Raw genomic sequence first — 14,195 nt, 5'->3', positions numbered from 1 at the left:
CTGATCAGAATATACATATTTAACTTAAAACAGATCCTTTCATGCTAGCTGAGCTAGGATAAATTTATGGCAAGAGAAATGCCTGGCACATTGCTGCTAAGTTGTCCTGGCCTCCTGCCAGGATTTATGTTTTAACACTTCTGGGATTAATGATACACTTCACATAAAGGATTATTTTTACATTTTGGTTCCCTGGAATGAGCACAGTGGGTAAATTGTAATGCCAAGTAGCAAAAGAAGCTTTTGAAGGAGCTGCCACTTATTGTATGTGTTATTATGAATTATTATTGACTTTAAATGCTGGGTTTCTTTCATTCCCTAGATGTGGCAAAAGATATAATGTCAGATCAACTTTATGTGAAGGACTTTTAAATTTATCTCTAACATCTGAGAAGGAAAGCGACATCTGACTTTAACAGATGTACCATAATGTAAATAAATAATTGTAATATACTTAAGGAATATTACAAATCATTGTGCATATGGTACATAGTTGTTTTATTTTATTTTGATTGTAGAAATACATGGCTCATTTCAACACAGAGACATTATTTTGCTCTTTACATGCTTAATCACCAGCAAAAATTTGATTAGGAGGTACGAGCTTTCTTTACTGGAAGCCAGGGCATTAAGCTCTTTGGTGTAATTGTTTAATTACCAGTGCGCCATTTTAATTGACATGACTGTTGTAACTTTCCATGGTAAGGAAGATGCAGTGTTTTATTTTTGTTTCTTATCTAATGAAAACCACTCTCTCAGATGGGCTGGTTTGGCAATTTGACTTCAGAAAAAGTATTGCGGAATGAAGTTTTTATGTGAACAAGAAAAAGAAATTAACTTTAGTGTGCATCTCATTGGTCTGCCAAATTGGAAGTATATTTTAAGCCTGATTATCATGTCCTAATTAGTCTCTGGAGGACATTCATGGACAATCGAGTGCTCATTAATCCAACTTCTTCCTGTAACATTGATTTGTTCATCCCCTTTTAGAGACTCAGACATAGAAACCCAAAATTGATATGTGGTGTTAATGTGCTTACAGATGTTGCCACCACTTATCCAGATAAGAAGTCCATCTTAATGTACGTCACATCTCTCTTCCAAGTTTTGCCTCAACAAGTGAGCCTTGAAGCCATCCAGGAGGTGGAAATGTTGCCAAGGCCATCGAAAGTTACGAGAGAAGAACATTTTCAACTACATCATCAAATGCACTACTCTCAACAGGTAAAAGATGGAAAAGATAGCTAATAGTCATGATATTTCCTGTTTGATATGGAATTTTAGTTATAATACACGCATATCTATATTATCTGTGGATAGATACACATATATGCATATATGTAGCATTGTGTGTGTATGTGTATATATATATTCACACATGCATATATGTGCAAAAGTATATATACAGCTTAGCTTAGAGTGTGTGTGTGTGTGTGTGTGTGTGTGTGTGTGTGTCTGTGTCTGTGTGTGTCTTTGGAGAGAGAAAATGAGAGAGAGGACTCTGTGAACCTAAATTTTACCTGATATCATGAACTATAATGTTGTTTTCAAGACACATTTTTAAAATGCTCTGCTATTGGTAAGCACCATTTTATAAGAATTTAGTACACAGAATAGATTGTATTTCCATTGTGTAAAATGACATAAGATAGAAGATAGAATCATATACATATTAAACTTTCCATCAGCTAGAGCACAAAGCAGGGAACTAGACCAAGAGCAAAGGCAAGTACTCTGTTTAATAATAATGTCTTACTTTTAGTGGCAACTTGCTGATGTATTAACAAATTTTGAATGCTCAAAGTAACATTTTTGGTAAGATGAAATTAGTTTAAAATAATTTAAGTAAAATTTAAATGAGAATACATATGGTAAAGACATCTATGATATCATTGTATAGAATCCAGTGGGATTCTTCTATTACATGTCTTGTTCTTCTTCCCAAGAAGAATATTTAGGGTGTTTTGTTTTGTTGTTGTTTTTTTATTTTTTTTTTATTTTTTTTTAGTTTTTATTTTTAAATTTTAAAATCTTTAACATGAAACATGAAAAACATCCTCTTCAGCACCAGAAGCATTGCATCTGCTAGACTGCCGATAGTATACATGTTAGAATGTCTCTCAAATCTCATCTTCTCTCTGAGTCTCTTATACTCTGTGTCTCTTTCTATATTTTAGCTTATGAAAGCTCCAGTCCTTTCCAGGGTATTGACATGATGAATTCTGGTTTTGTTTACTTTGGGTTCAGAGAAAATTGCTTTGGGATGCTTGTTTTCGCCAGATGGCAGGGACGCATCCTGTATGCGTGCTGAAGGTGTGTCCGTATGGAATCTTTATGATGAAACCCCATCCTCCTCTCTTCCCTGACTACCTGCTTTCTGACATGACATTGAACACACCGCAGTGCTTGGAGGGTACCAGTTTCGAATATCACTTACGTGTGTTTAGGATTGCGTTTTTCAGCTCACTGTTTCCGTTTGTTTTTCTAGTGTGTTGGAAAGCAGTTCCTTTCAGGGTTACTTATGTTGTCTCCTCCTCCTCTCTGTCTTCCTTCCCCAAACCCCTCTGCAGATCACTGTCAGTCTAGCACAGGGCTATGAGCGAACTCCTTCCTCTCCTCAGCCTCGCTTCAAGAGCTATGCCTACACACAGGCTGCTTATGTCTCCACCTCTGACCCCACACGGAGCCCATTTCCTTCACAGGTCTGTCAACATTTACTCTCTGTTCTCCAAACCAAAGAACTTCTTCATTCAAGATAACCTAACATGGTTTTTGTGTGTCTGTTTGAATTTTGCAGTGCTTTTTTTTTTCTTTCCTCCTTCTTCATCCAGAGTCATTTCATGGTTCTCAGTTGTATTAGATACTTGACAGGATGCTGTTTTTGCTACTGAGAACTCTCTAGGTTTAACCAATGTTCATTCTTCATGACTGACGATTCTCAAAATAGTGATTTGTACTCTCATTATATAATTACCTGTAAGATTAGCATTTATGAAGGTTACAATGGTTATACCAAATCATGAAGCTCATTAAAGAGAGCTCATTCAATAGAATGAGAAAATGCATATAATGTGCTAGTCACATTACTTGGGTAGATTTTTCTAGATATCTGATTCCTAAGGGAAATGTATTCTGTATATAGACACCCTTATTATATATTCACTCTCTCTATATATGTATTTGTATTCTATTTAAGAAAAATATAACTGGAAGCTTCTTGATATATTTTAATTTGGCTAATTTAAACTTGATAGCAGGCTCTGTAGTATTTATACAAGAAAGTCACACTCAAAACAGGTCAGATTCTATGCACCATTCAATATTTTCCATGTAACAAATCTTCTCAGTGGAGTTTCCCTTCATTATTGCAATGTTGTAGAAAACCGAAAAATATAAGAAGCTATAGCCTCTACATGTTAGAGCATGGAAATGAAGTGTGCTAGAATTGCTGGACTTGATAAAACTTCCTTTTAAGAGAAAATAGCATATATTTTGCTTAGAAGAACAATTTGAAAAGTTCTTGCAGAAATGACTTTGGTAAATACAGCACTGTGAATGGGGATTTAGAAATTATTGTCTTGATCTCATTGGAGACTCATCAGTTTTGTTAAGATAGTGGTTGTATTTAATTTGTGATTTATTTGGAGCAGTTAATTGATGCATGAGGTTGAAAGTTTTTTAAGACCGAAAGATTTCCCCAAGGGAACATATTTCAGGGCATCCTGATGCCCTTTATCCTTGGCTGGTTTTCTTGCCAAGTTGAACAAAGGAGATGAGTGAGAGTGTTTATGTGACTCAGCTTCATCTTTAATTAGATTCCCATCCACATTTTCACAAAGGTCAATTGTATATTCTTGAACAAAATAACTTCATCAGTTTCTTCATAATCAGTAAATGAAAAGAATTCTGGCACACATTACTGTTAACTATATGCTATGTGTATACATCATATGAACTAGCAAAATCCTTATAATGACTCTCAGAGCGGACTATTTTTTATCTCCATTTGTAGTACATCCACCCTTCCTTTCTTCTCTTCTCGCACCCTCCTGACTCTCCCTGACTCTTTAGGCTTTTTTTTTTTTTAAATTTTTTATTTTTGCTTTTTTTAGGCTTTTTTTTTTTAAAATCACCATACTCCAAAAGAAAATTCCAAGCCTTAAAAAACAGGTGTCGTTCCTCCTAAACTAAAGAAGTGTAAGGCAAGACAAAGAGGGAAGTATTTTCCCCCTTATTTTCAGTTTATTGGGCTGCCTTTTCCAGAAGATTTTCTCCAGTGCCTACTCTGGCAGCACATTTTTACCTCATTACCATCTCATTAAGGCATTGCTCACGTATGACTCCTTAATGAAGTAATTATAAATGGACTTAATTTTGCTAGATGGTATTTGTTCACTCTCCCTTTGTCTAAATATTACAAAATATGTACTATATCATAATATTCAACAGTTCACTTATCTGTTTTAATTTAACAGATGCCACTGAAATAAACCTATTGTTATCCTTTAGAAAAGAAGAAACATGAATCAGTTGAGCAGTGATATATTCTGCCTATTTTTAAAGGAACCACAGTAGACAATGGTGCTACATGTAGTTAGATTTGAGAAGTTTGTGTATTATTTACTGAGAATATTTTTCTGAAGCGTTTCTCAGAGGGGCCGAGCCTGTACTGCCTCCTGCAGGTTGTATCTGATCCACTTCAAATGACAGGCCAGATTGGATTCCATCAGAGGGCTTCATTCAAATGTTTACCTGGTGGTCTATAAGGAAGGATTAAGTTTTCCATAACGGAAGGGAGAGCCATGTGGTGACTGTTCTCTATGGGAAACATAAAATTCCTAAATTATCTTAAGAGTTTCCAATATCTTAGAAACATTAATTATCCCCTTCTGTCCCAACTTAGAAAATTTGATTTATACTCATTGCAGTTTGTGAATGTATTTAGGTGAAGCAGTCTGACCTGTCTCAGGATTTCTGCCTATAAACCAGTTTTTCTCATAATTTACCAAGAAGAAATAGGACCTGATGTGAACCCCAACTTTTCCTTCATTGTATCACTTAACTACCACCCATTCTTGAGTGGAGGACATCGTTTTTACAGTTATACTGAATTTCTATTTTTATGACTTTGATCATACCTCTCATTCTACTCCTAATCTAATATCCCAAATCCCCAATATCTGTTTTTGCTTTCCATTCCTCTCTTTTTCCAGGCACCTCACACTAGCCAAAACGCCTGTAGGTGTACACCTCCTCTCTCCAGACACACCACTCCATTTTATCTTGTGAATGTACTATTTTATGACCCTTTCACTGATCATTTTTTGTAGTCTATGCTTTATATATTCATTTGTTTATTCAACAAATAATTATACTTCATCACCAAATCCAGTGTCTTTTTATCACCTCTCAGGTTTTGTACTGTCATTGTAATACTTTTCTTATAGCCTCTAGACTTAAGCAGCTTCTTCTTCATCTCTAACTGTCCTGTGTCTCTTTCCTTATGTGGCTTTACTCCTCTGTCAACTCCCTTAGCATAAGTGTCTGGTGTGAGATCCTTTGACCTTTTTTGTATACATTGTCTCTTGTCAGTATGATTTAGTCTCTTGACTTGTTCTCTGCCCCTATGATCATTGTATCTGTGTCTTCACTACTTCCAGTCTCTCTTGATTTACAGCCTCATTTCCAACTCTTTGATATGTATCTATATCTTGGTGTCCGCTGATTTCTCAAACCTGTGATAACCTGAAATGGACCTTGTTTCATTGCTGACAAACCTGCTTATTGTCCTTTTGGTTATGTAAATGAAGATGTTATTCAGCAGTTCTTGAGACTTAAATATGTGACATACTCTTCTGTCTGTAGTGATCTGATATTCAGTAAGGAGACATGTGTTGTCAATTCTTTCTTCACGTATTTCTTCACTAAGTTATGTCCCCTCGGTATTCCCCTTGATATAAGTGCCCTCTGATTCAGGCTCTCACTGCATGTCTTCTAGATTACAGAAATAGCTTTGCAATCAATATCACTCTTTTTAGCTTAGTCCCCTCTAAATCAGATTAGATTTTCTTATTAACAGCTTTAATAATGCAATTCACAAAACTTTCTTCACTTCTTTTGGCCTCTCTGACAATTCCATTCTCCCAAATTTCATCAATAAATTCCATGATCTATTAACAATTTATACTTTCATGCTTGTTTCACACTAATCTATTTTATGTTTTCTTTACTCCAACCAAATGAAATCACTTTTCTCCTACATGGTGTGAAGCAATTTTGTGTCTTAGCTTTTATGGTTCTCTCAGCCTGCTGCTGCAGCTGCTGCTAAGTCGCTTCAGTCGTGTCCGACTCTGTGCGACCCCATAGACGGCAGCCCACCAGGCTCTCCCGTCCCTGGGATTCTCCAGACAAGAACACTGGAGTGGGTTGCCATTTCCTTCTCCAATGCATGAAAGTGAAAAGGGAAAGTGAAATCACTCAGTCTTGTCCGACTCTTAGCGACCCCATGGACTGCAGCCTACCAGGCTCCTCTGCCCATGGGATTTTCCAGGCAAGAGTACTGGAGTGGGGTGCCATCACCTTCTCCATCTCTCAGCCTAGAATGACTTATATCTTCTTTTCAAATTGGTCAGTTTAATCCAAATTTCAAGACCTAACCAATAAGTGACAGGGCCTGGATTCAAGTTCAAATTTATCTAATACCAAGTTCATGTTAATTACACTGCCACTGAATTTTCTCTATTATTATTCTCACACATTGAATAGTATTCATTTATGTCATAATTTTACACTTATGCATTAATCACCTATGTAGCAGGTATAGGACCAAATGACACATAATTAAACAAATATACAAAATAATTCCTGCCTTGATGGAGAGCATGTGCTCATGGGAGAGTCATAATGTGAGCAAGATAAACTGTATAAGTACAATAAAATTTCAAATAAAATGAAATAATATGTAATAAGTAAAATATAGTAGGAAGTACAATAGTAAATACTAAAAGTAAAAATATAAAAGAGGACAGTGGAATATGCAGTACATGGTGGGAAAATGTTAGAATTTCAGTGTGTAGTCAGAGGATTCACTAAGAAAATAAATATTGAGTAGAGACTGGAGAGATGTATGGGTGCCTTTGGGAAGATAAACACATAAGGAAGAAACACAAATAATACAAAATCCCTGAGTCGTGGGAATATTTGGAGTATTCAAGGAAAGGCATGGATTAGGGGCACATTGCTGGAGACATAGTAATGGACCAGATCACATAGGGCCTTATAAGTAATAGTAAAGATTTTTATTACCATTGGGGTAGAAAGCTATTTGGAGAAAGCAATGGCACCCCACTCCAGTACTCTTGCCTGGAAAATCCCATGGACGAAGGAGCCTGGTAGGCTGCAGTCCATGGGGTAGCTAAGAGTCAGGCACAACTGAGCGACTTCACTTTCCCTTTTCACTTTCATGCATTGGAGAAGGAAATGGCAACCCACTCCAGTGTTCTTGCCTGAAGAATCCCATGGACGGGGGAGCCTGGTGGGCTGGTCTGTGGGGTTGCACAGAGTCGGACACGACTGAAGCGACTTAGCAGCAGCAGCAGGAAGCTATTGGAGGGGTGACATAAACTCATGATATTTCAATTTGGCTGCTTTGTGGAGAGGAGGCTTAAAAGAATAAGGATGGAAGCAAGGAGACTAGTTAGAATGCTATAGCAGTAATCCAGGCAAGATACCATTTTTTCTTTCTTTCCCCCCAATATTTTATTGTGGTCAAATACAAATAACATAAAAGTGACCATGTTAACCATTTTTAAGTACGCAATTCAGTGGTTTTGAATACATTCATAAAATTATCTAACCATCACCACCATCCATCTCCAGAATTCTTTTCATCTTGCAAAATGGAAGATCTGTATCATTAAAAAATAATAATAATAACTCCTGTGATTTTTTCCCTGCAGCCCCTGGTGAACCACTCTTCAACTCTCTGTTTCTATGAGTTTGACTACTACTACTTTTTAAAAAAAAAAATCAATGTATAATGAGATAATATGATCATATAGTATTTATTTTTCTGTATCTAGCTTATTAGCATGATGTCCTCTAGGTTTATCTGTGTTGTCCTATATTTTAATTGGATTTTTTTTTTTTTGCTATTGAGTTGTATGAGTTCTGTATATATTTTGGATATTAACCCCTTATCAAATATATGTTTTTCAAATAGCTTTGACCTTAACTGTTCCATAAAAAAAAATGAGAATTATTTACTCTAATTTTCTGAAAATGCAATTGGAATTTTGACAGAGATTGAGATTATTTTGGGTCTCTCTCTTCTGTTCTATCTCTGTGTCTTTTTTTTTTATGCCAGTACTATTTTGATTATTATAGTTTTATAATATAAACTGAAATCAGAGAACTTGATGTCTCCAGCTTTAGTCTTCTTTCTCAAGATTGCTTTGGCTATGTGGGGACTTCTGTGGTTCCATACACATTTTAGAATTGTTTGTTCTGTTTTCGTGAAAAATGTGATAGGAATTTGGATAGGGATTGCATTGACTCTTTTGACTGCTTTGAGTATATGGATACTTTAACAGAAATAAACCCATACATGTATGGTCAATTAATTTATAACAAAGGATATGAGAATATGCAGGGTGGAAAGGATAGTCTCTTCAGTAAGTGGTACTGGAAAATGAGATACATGCAAAAGAATGAAGAAGACTATCTTACACTAAACACAAAAATCAGCTCAAAATGGATAAAAGACTTGAATATAACACCTGAAACCATAAACTTGCCAGAATACAACAAAGCTGGTAAGCTTCTTGATGTGGGTATTACTAATGATGTTTTGGATCTGACACCAAAGCCAAAGGCAACAAAAGCAAAAATAAAGAAGTGGAGCTACACCAAACCGAAGCTTCGATACAACAAAGGAAACCAACAACAAAATGAAAAGGTAGCCTACAGAATGGGAGAAAATATTTAGCTGTGGACTTGTCATGTATGTCCTTTATTGTGTTGAGATAAGTTCCTTCTGTCCCCAGCTTATGGTGTGTTTTTATCATGAATGGGTATTGAATTTTTTCAGATTGAGATTGAATTTTTTCAGATTCTTTTTCTAATTTTTTTCAACTCAACGGGTATTGAATTCTTTCAGAATCTTTTTCAGATTGAATTTTTTCAGAGTCAATTGTATTAAGATAGATTGGTCATATGATTTTTATCCTTAATTTTATTAATGCAGTGTATCACATTGAACGTGTTAATATTGAGATGCTTATGAGACTTGTATATAAACCTGGAGTTCTAAGATAGGAGTTGAGGATAAGTCATTCGGAAGTCATCAACAACATAGATAGCATGTAAATCCAATGAACTGGCTGAGATCACCTAGGGGAAAAAAAGTCACCTAGATGAGATTACCTTAGAGAGGAGGTGGAATCAGCAAATGGGATAAAAAGGATTGCTAGAAAGAAGACATGAAAGAAGGGAGCGTGTGGTATTGTAGAGCCAGGAGAAGAAAATGTTTCAGGGAGAGAATAGTGTTTAATATGATTAATTATTACTGATTAATCAGTTCAAGTAACATTAGTATTAAAAATTAACCTATGAAATGTCAGTGAAATAAGGTCCCTGGGAAATCTTGACATATAGCAGTTATCACATGGCTTTTCTAATAATACCTCTTCACTCTCTAAACTATCCCACTTTGGCCAATATGTTATACACTCACTCTGGTTGATATTTGCTTTAATGAGAGCAATTTCACTATTGTGTCATTTTTTTGGAAGTGTTGCTGATTGGAGTGGGTTCAAGGGAGAATGAAAGTTAGGGCCTAGTAGCTGAACTGTAACACTTGCAAAACCTATACTGAATCATTTATGTTCATGTGGATAAAAATCTATATCTCTTAGATGAAGCCACTTTTTAAATTAAATTTCTATATTAACTGTAACTAAGTTACAGTATTGTGGGTTTTGCCATACATCAACATGAATCAGCCACGGATGTACGTGTCCCCCCATCCTGAACACCCCTGCCACCTCCTTCCCCACCCCCTCTGAGTTGTCCCAGAGCACCAGCTTTGAGTGGCCTGCTTCATGCATTGACCTTGCACTGGTCATCTATTTTACATATGATAATATACATGTTTCAATGCTATTCTCTCAAATTGTCCCACCCTTGCCTTCTCCCACATAGTTCAAAAGTCTGCTCTTTACATATGTGTCTCTTTTGCTGTCTTGCATAGGGTCATAATTACTGTCTTCCTAAATTCCATATATATGTGCTAATATACTATATTGGTGTTTCTTTTTCTTATACAGTTAATATACTGTATTGGTGTATTAAAACAGAAAAACCAGTTTCATCCACCTCATTAGAACCGACTCGAATGGGTTCTTTTTTACAGCTGAGTAATATTCCATTGTGTATATGTTCCACAGCTTTTTTATCCATTCATCTGCTGATGGACATCTGGGTTGCATCCATGTCCTGGCTATTGTAAACAGTTCTGCAATGAACATTGGGGTACATGTGTCTCTTTCAATTCTGGTTTTCCTGGTGTGTGTGCACAGCACTGGGATTGCTGGGTCATATGGTAGTTCTGTTTCCAGTTTTTTAAGGAACCTCCACACTGTTCTCCATAATGGCTGTACTAGTTTGATTCCCACCAACAGTGTAAGAGGGTTCCCTTTTCTCCACACTCTCTCCAGCATTTATTGTTTGTAGACTTTTTGATGTCAGCCATTCTGACTGGCAGGAGATGGTACCTCATTGGGGTTTTGATTTGCATTTCTCTGATAATGAGTGATGTTAAGCATCTTTTCATGTATTTGTTAGCCATCTGTATGTCTTCTTTGGAAAAATGCCTGTTTAGTTCTTTGGCCTATTTTTTAATTGGGTCGTTTATTATTTTGGTATTGAGTTGCATGAGCTACTTGTATATTTTGGAGATTAATTCTTTGTCACTTGTTTTGCTTGCTATTATTTTCTCCCATTCTAAAGGTTGCCTTTTCACCTTGCTTATAGTTTTCTTCATTGTGCAAAAGATTTTAAGTTTAATTAGGTCCCATTTGTTTATTTTTGCTTTTATTTCCATTACTCTGGGAAGTGGGTCATAGAGGATCCTGCTGTGATTTACGTCAGAGAGTTTCCTGCCTATGTTTTCCTCTAAGAGTTTTATGGTTTCTAGTCTTACATTTAGATCTTTGATCCATTTTGAGCTTATTTTTGTGTATGGTGTTAGAAAGTGTTCTAGTTTTATTCTTTTACAGGTGGTTGACCAGTTTTCCCAGCACCACATGTTATGGAGATTGTCTTTTCTCCATTGTATATTCTTGCCTCCTTTGTCAAAGATAAGGTATCCATAGGTGTGTGGATTTATCTCTGGGCTTTCTATTTTGTTCCATTGATCTATATTTCTGTCTTTGTGCCAGTACCATACTGTCTTGATGACTGTAGCTTTATAGTAGAGCCTGAAGTCAGGTAGGTTGATTCCTCCAGTTCCATTCTTCTTTCTCAAGATTGCTTTGGTTATTTGAGGTTTTTTGTGTTTCCATACAAATTGTGAAGTTATTTGTTCTAGTTCTCTGAAAAATACCGTTGGTAGCTTGATAGGGATTGCATTCAATTTATAGATGATATATTCATTTTCACTATAATGATTTCACCAATCATTTCACCAATCCATGAACATGGTATATTTCTCCACCTATTTGTGTCATCTTTGATTTCTTTCATCAGTGTTTTATAGTTTTCTAAATGTAGGTCTTTCATTTCTTTAGGTAAATTTATTCCTAAGTATTTTATTCTTTTCTTTGTAATGGTGAATGAGATGCTTTCCTTAATTTTCTTTCTGTTTTCTCATTGTTAGTGTACCGGAATGCAACAGATTTCTGTGTATTAATTTTATATCCTACAACTTTACTATATTCACTTATTAGCTCTAGTAATTTTCTGGCGGTGTCTTTAGAGTTTTCTATGTAGAGGATCATATCATCTGTAAACAGAGTTTTACTTCTTTTCCAATCTGGATGAAGCCACTCTTGACTGATTATGAATCTATATATTAGTTTCCTCTTGTGACTGTCATGAATAATAACAAATTTAGTGGTTTAAAACAGTGCAAATTTATTTAATTTATTGTATTATGGGGCTTCCCTGGTGGCTCAGTTAGTACAGAATCTGCCTGCAATCCAGGAGACACAGGTTTGATTGCTGTGTCAGGAAGATATCCTGGAGAAGAGAATGGCAACCACTTACAATATTCTTGCCTGGAGAATCCCATGGACAGAGGAGCCTGGTGGGCTACAGTCCATGAGGTCACAAAGAGTTAGACATGTCTGAGTGACTAAGCATGCAGACACACACACATTATCTTATGGTGTAGAAGTTCATCCTGGGTCTCACTGGGCTAAAAAAGCTGTCAGTGGGACTGCCTTCCTTCTGCAGGCTCTAAGGGACATACCATTTCCTTGTCTTTTCCAGAAAACTGCTAGACCATTCAGGTATGACCTAAATCAAATCCCTTATGATTATACAGAGGAAGTGAGAAATAGGTTTAAGGGTCTAGATCTGATAGATAGAGTGCCTGATGAACTATGGAATGAGGTTCGTGACATTGTACAGGAGACAGGGATCAAGACCATCCCCATGGAAAAGAAATGCAAAAAAGCAAAATGGCTGTCTGGGGAGGCCTTACAAATAGCTATGAAAAGAAGAGAGATGAAAAGCAAAGGAGAAAAGGAAAGATATAAGCATCTGAATGCAGAGTTGCAAAGAATAGCAAGAAGAGATAAGAAAGCCGCCTTCAGCGATCAATGCAAAGAAATAGAGGACAACAACAGAATGGGAAAGACTAGAGATCTCTTCAAGAAAATTAGAGATGCCAAGGGAACATTTCATGCAAAGATGGGCTCGATAAAGGACAGAAATGGTCTGGACCTAACAGAAGCAGAAGATATTAAGAAGAGGTGGCAAGAATACATAGAAGAACTGTACAAAAAAGATCTTCAAGACCCAGATAATCATGATGATGTGATCACTCATCTATAATCTAGAGCCAGACATCTTGAAATGTGAAATCAAGTGGGCCTTAGAAAGCATCACTACGAACAAAACTAGTGGAGGTGATGGAATTCCAGTTGAGCTGTTTCCAATCCTGAAAGATGATGCTGTGAAAGTGCTGCACTCAATATGCCAGCAAATTGGGAAAACTCAGCAGTGGCCACAGGACTGGAAAAGGTCAGTTTTCATTCCAATTCCAAAGAAAGGCAATGCAAAAGAATGCTCAAACTACCACACAATTGCACTCATCTCACATGCTAGTAAAGTAATGCTCAAAATTCTCCAAGCCAGGCTTCAGCAATACGTGAACTGTGAACTTCCTGATGTTCAAGCTGGTTTTAGAAAAGGCAGAGGAACCAGAGATCAAATTGCCAACATCTGCTGGATCATTGAAAAAGCAAGAGAGTTCCAGAAAAACATCTATTTCTGCTTTATTGACTATGCCAAAGCCTTTGACTGTGTGGATCACAATAAACTGTGGAAAATTCTGAAAGAGATGGGAATACCAGGCCACCTGACCTGCCTCTTGAGAAATCTGTATGCAGGTCAGGAAGCAACAGTGAGAACTGGACATGGAACAACAGACTGGTTCCAAATAGGAAAAGGAGTACGTCAAGGCTGTATAATGTCACCCTGCTTATTTAACGTCTATTCAGAGTACAACATGAGAAATGCTGGACTGGAAGAAACACAAGCTGGAATCAAGATTGCCGGGAGAAATATCAATAACCTCAGATATGCAGAGACACCACCCTTATGACAGAAAGTGAAGAGGAACTAAAAAGCCTCTTGATGAAAGTGAAAGAGGAGAGTGAAAAAGTTGGCTTAAAGCTCAACATTCAGAAAACGAAGATCATGGCATCTGGTCCCATCGCTTCATGGGAAATAGATGGGAAATAGTAGAAACAGTGTCAGACTTTATTTTTTTGGGCTCCAGAATCACTGCAGATACTGACTACAGCCATGAAATTAAAAGACGCTTACTCTTTGGAAGAAAAGTTATGACCACCTTAGATAGTATATTCAAAAGCAGAGACATTAGTTTGCCGATTAAGGTCCGTCTAGTCAAGGCTATGGTTTTTCCTGTGGTCATGTATGGATGTGATAGTTGGCCTGTGAAGAAGGCT

General features: G+C 36.6%; 1 protein-coding gene across 9 annotated transcripts in view; it reads left to right on the top strand.

Annotated features, from left to right (window-relative positions):
• The window catches only part of DMD (dystrophin), a 2,668,835-nt gene that overhangs the window by 984,020 nt on the left and 1,670,620 nt on the right, over positions 1 to 14,195 (top strand). For 5 of the 9 annotated variants that reach the window (XM_060407875.1, XM_060407871.1, XM_060407873.1 and 2 more), the window contains exons 8-9: positions 1,043 to 1,224; positions 2,571 to 2,702. In XM_060407875.1, the coding sequence (XP_060263858.1) occupies positions 1,043 to 1,224; positions 2,571 to 2,702 (314 nt within the window). The remainder of the gene's footprint in view (positions 1 to 1,042; positions 1,225 to 2,570; positions 2,703 to 14,195) is intronic. The other 4 variants (XM_060407877.1, XM_060407874.1, XM_060407876.1 and 1 more) reach the window with 1 other exon arrangement.

The sequence above is a fragment of the Ovis aries genome, chromosome X (genome assembly GCF_016772045.2).
Source record: "Ovis aries strain OAR_USU_Benz2616 breed Rambouillet chromosome X, ARS-UI_Ramb_v3.0, whole genome shotgun sequence".
NCBI lineage: Eukaryota > Metazoa > Chordata > Mammalia > Artiodactyla > Bovidae > Ovis > Ovis aries.
The sequence above is the reverse complement of the archived record's forward strand: the minus strand, read 5'-3'. Positions and strand labels throughout refer to the sequence as shown.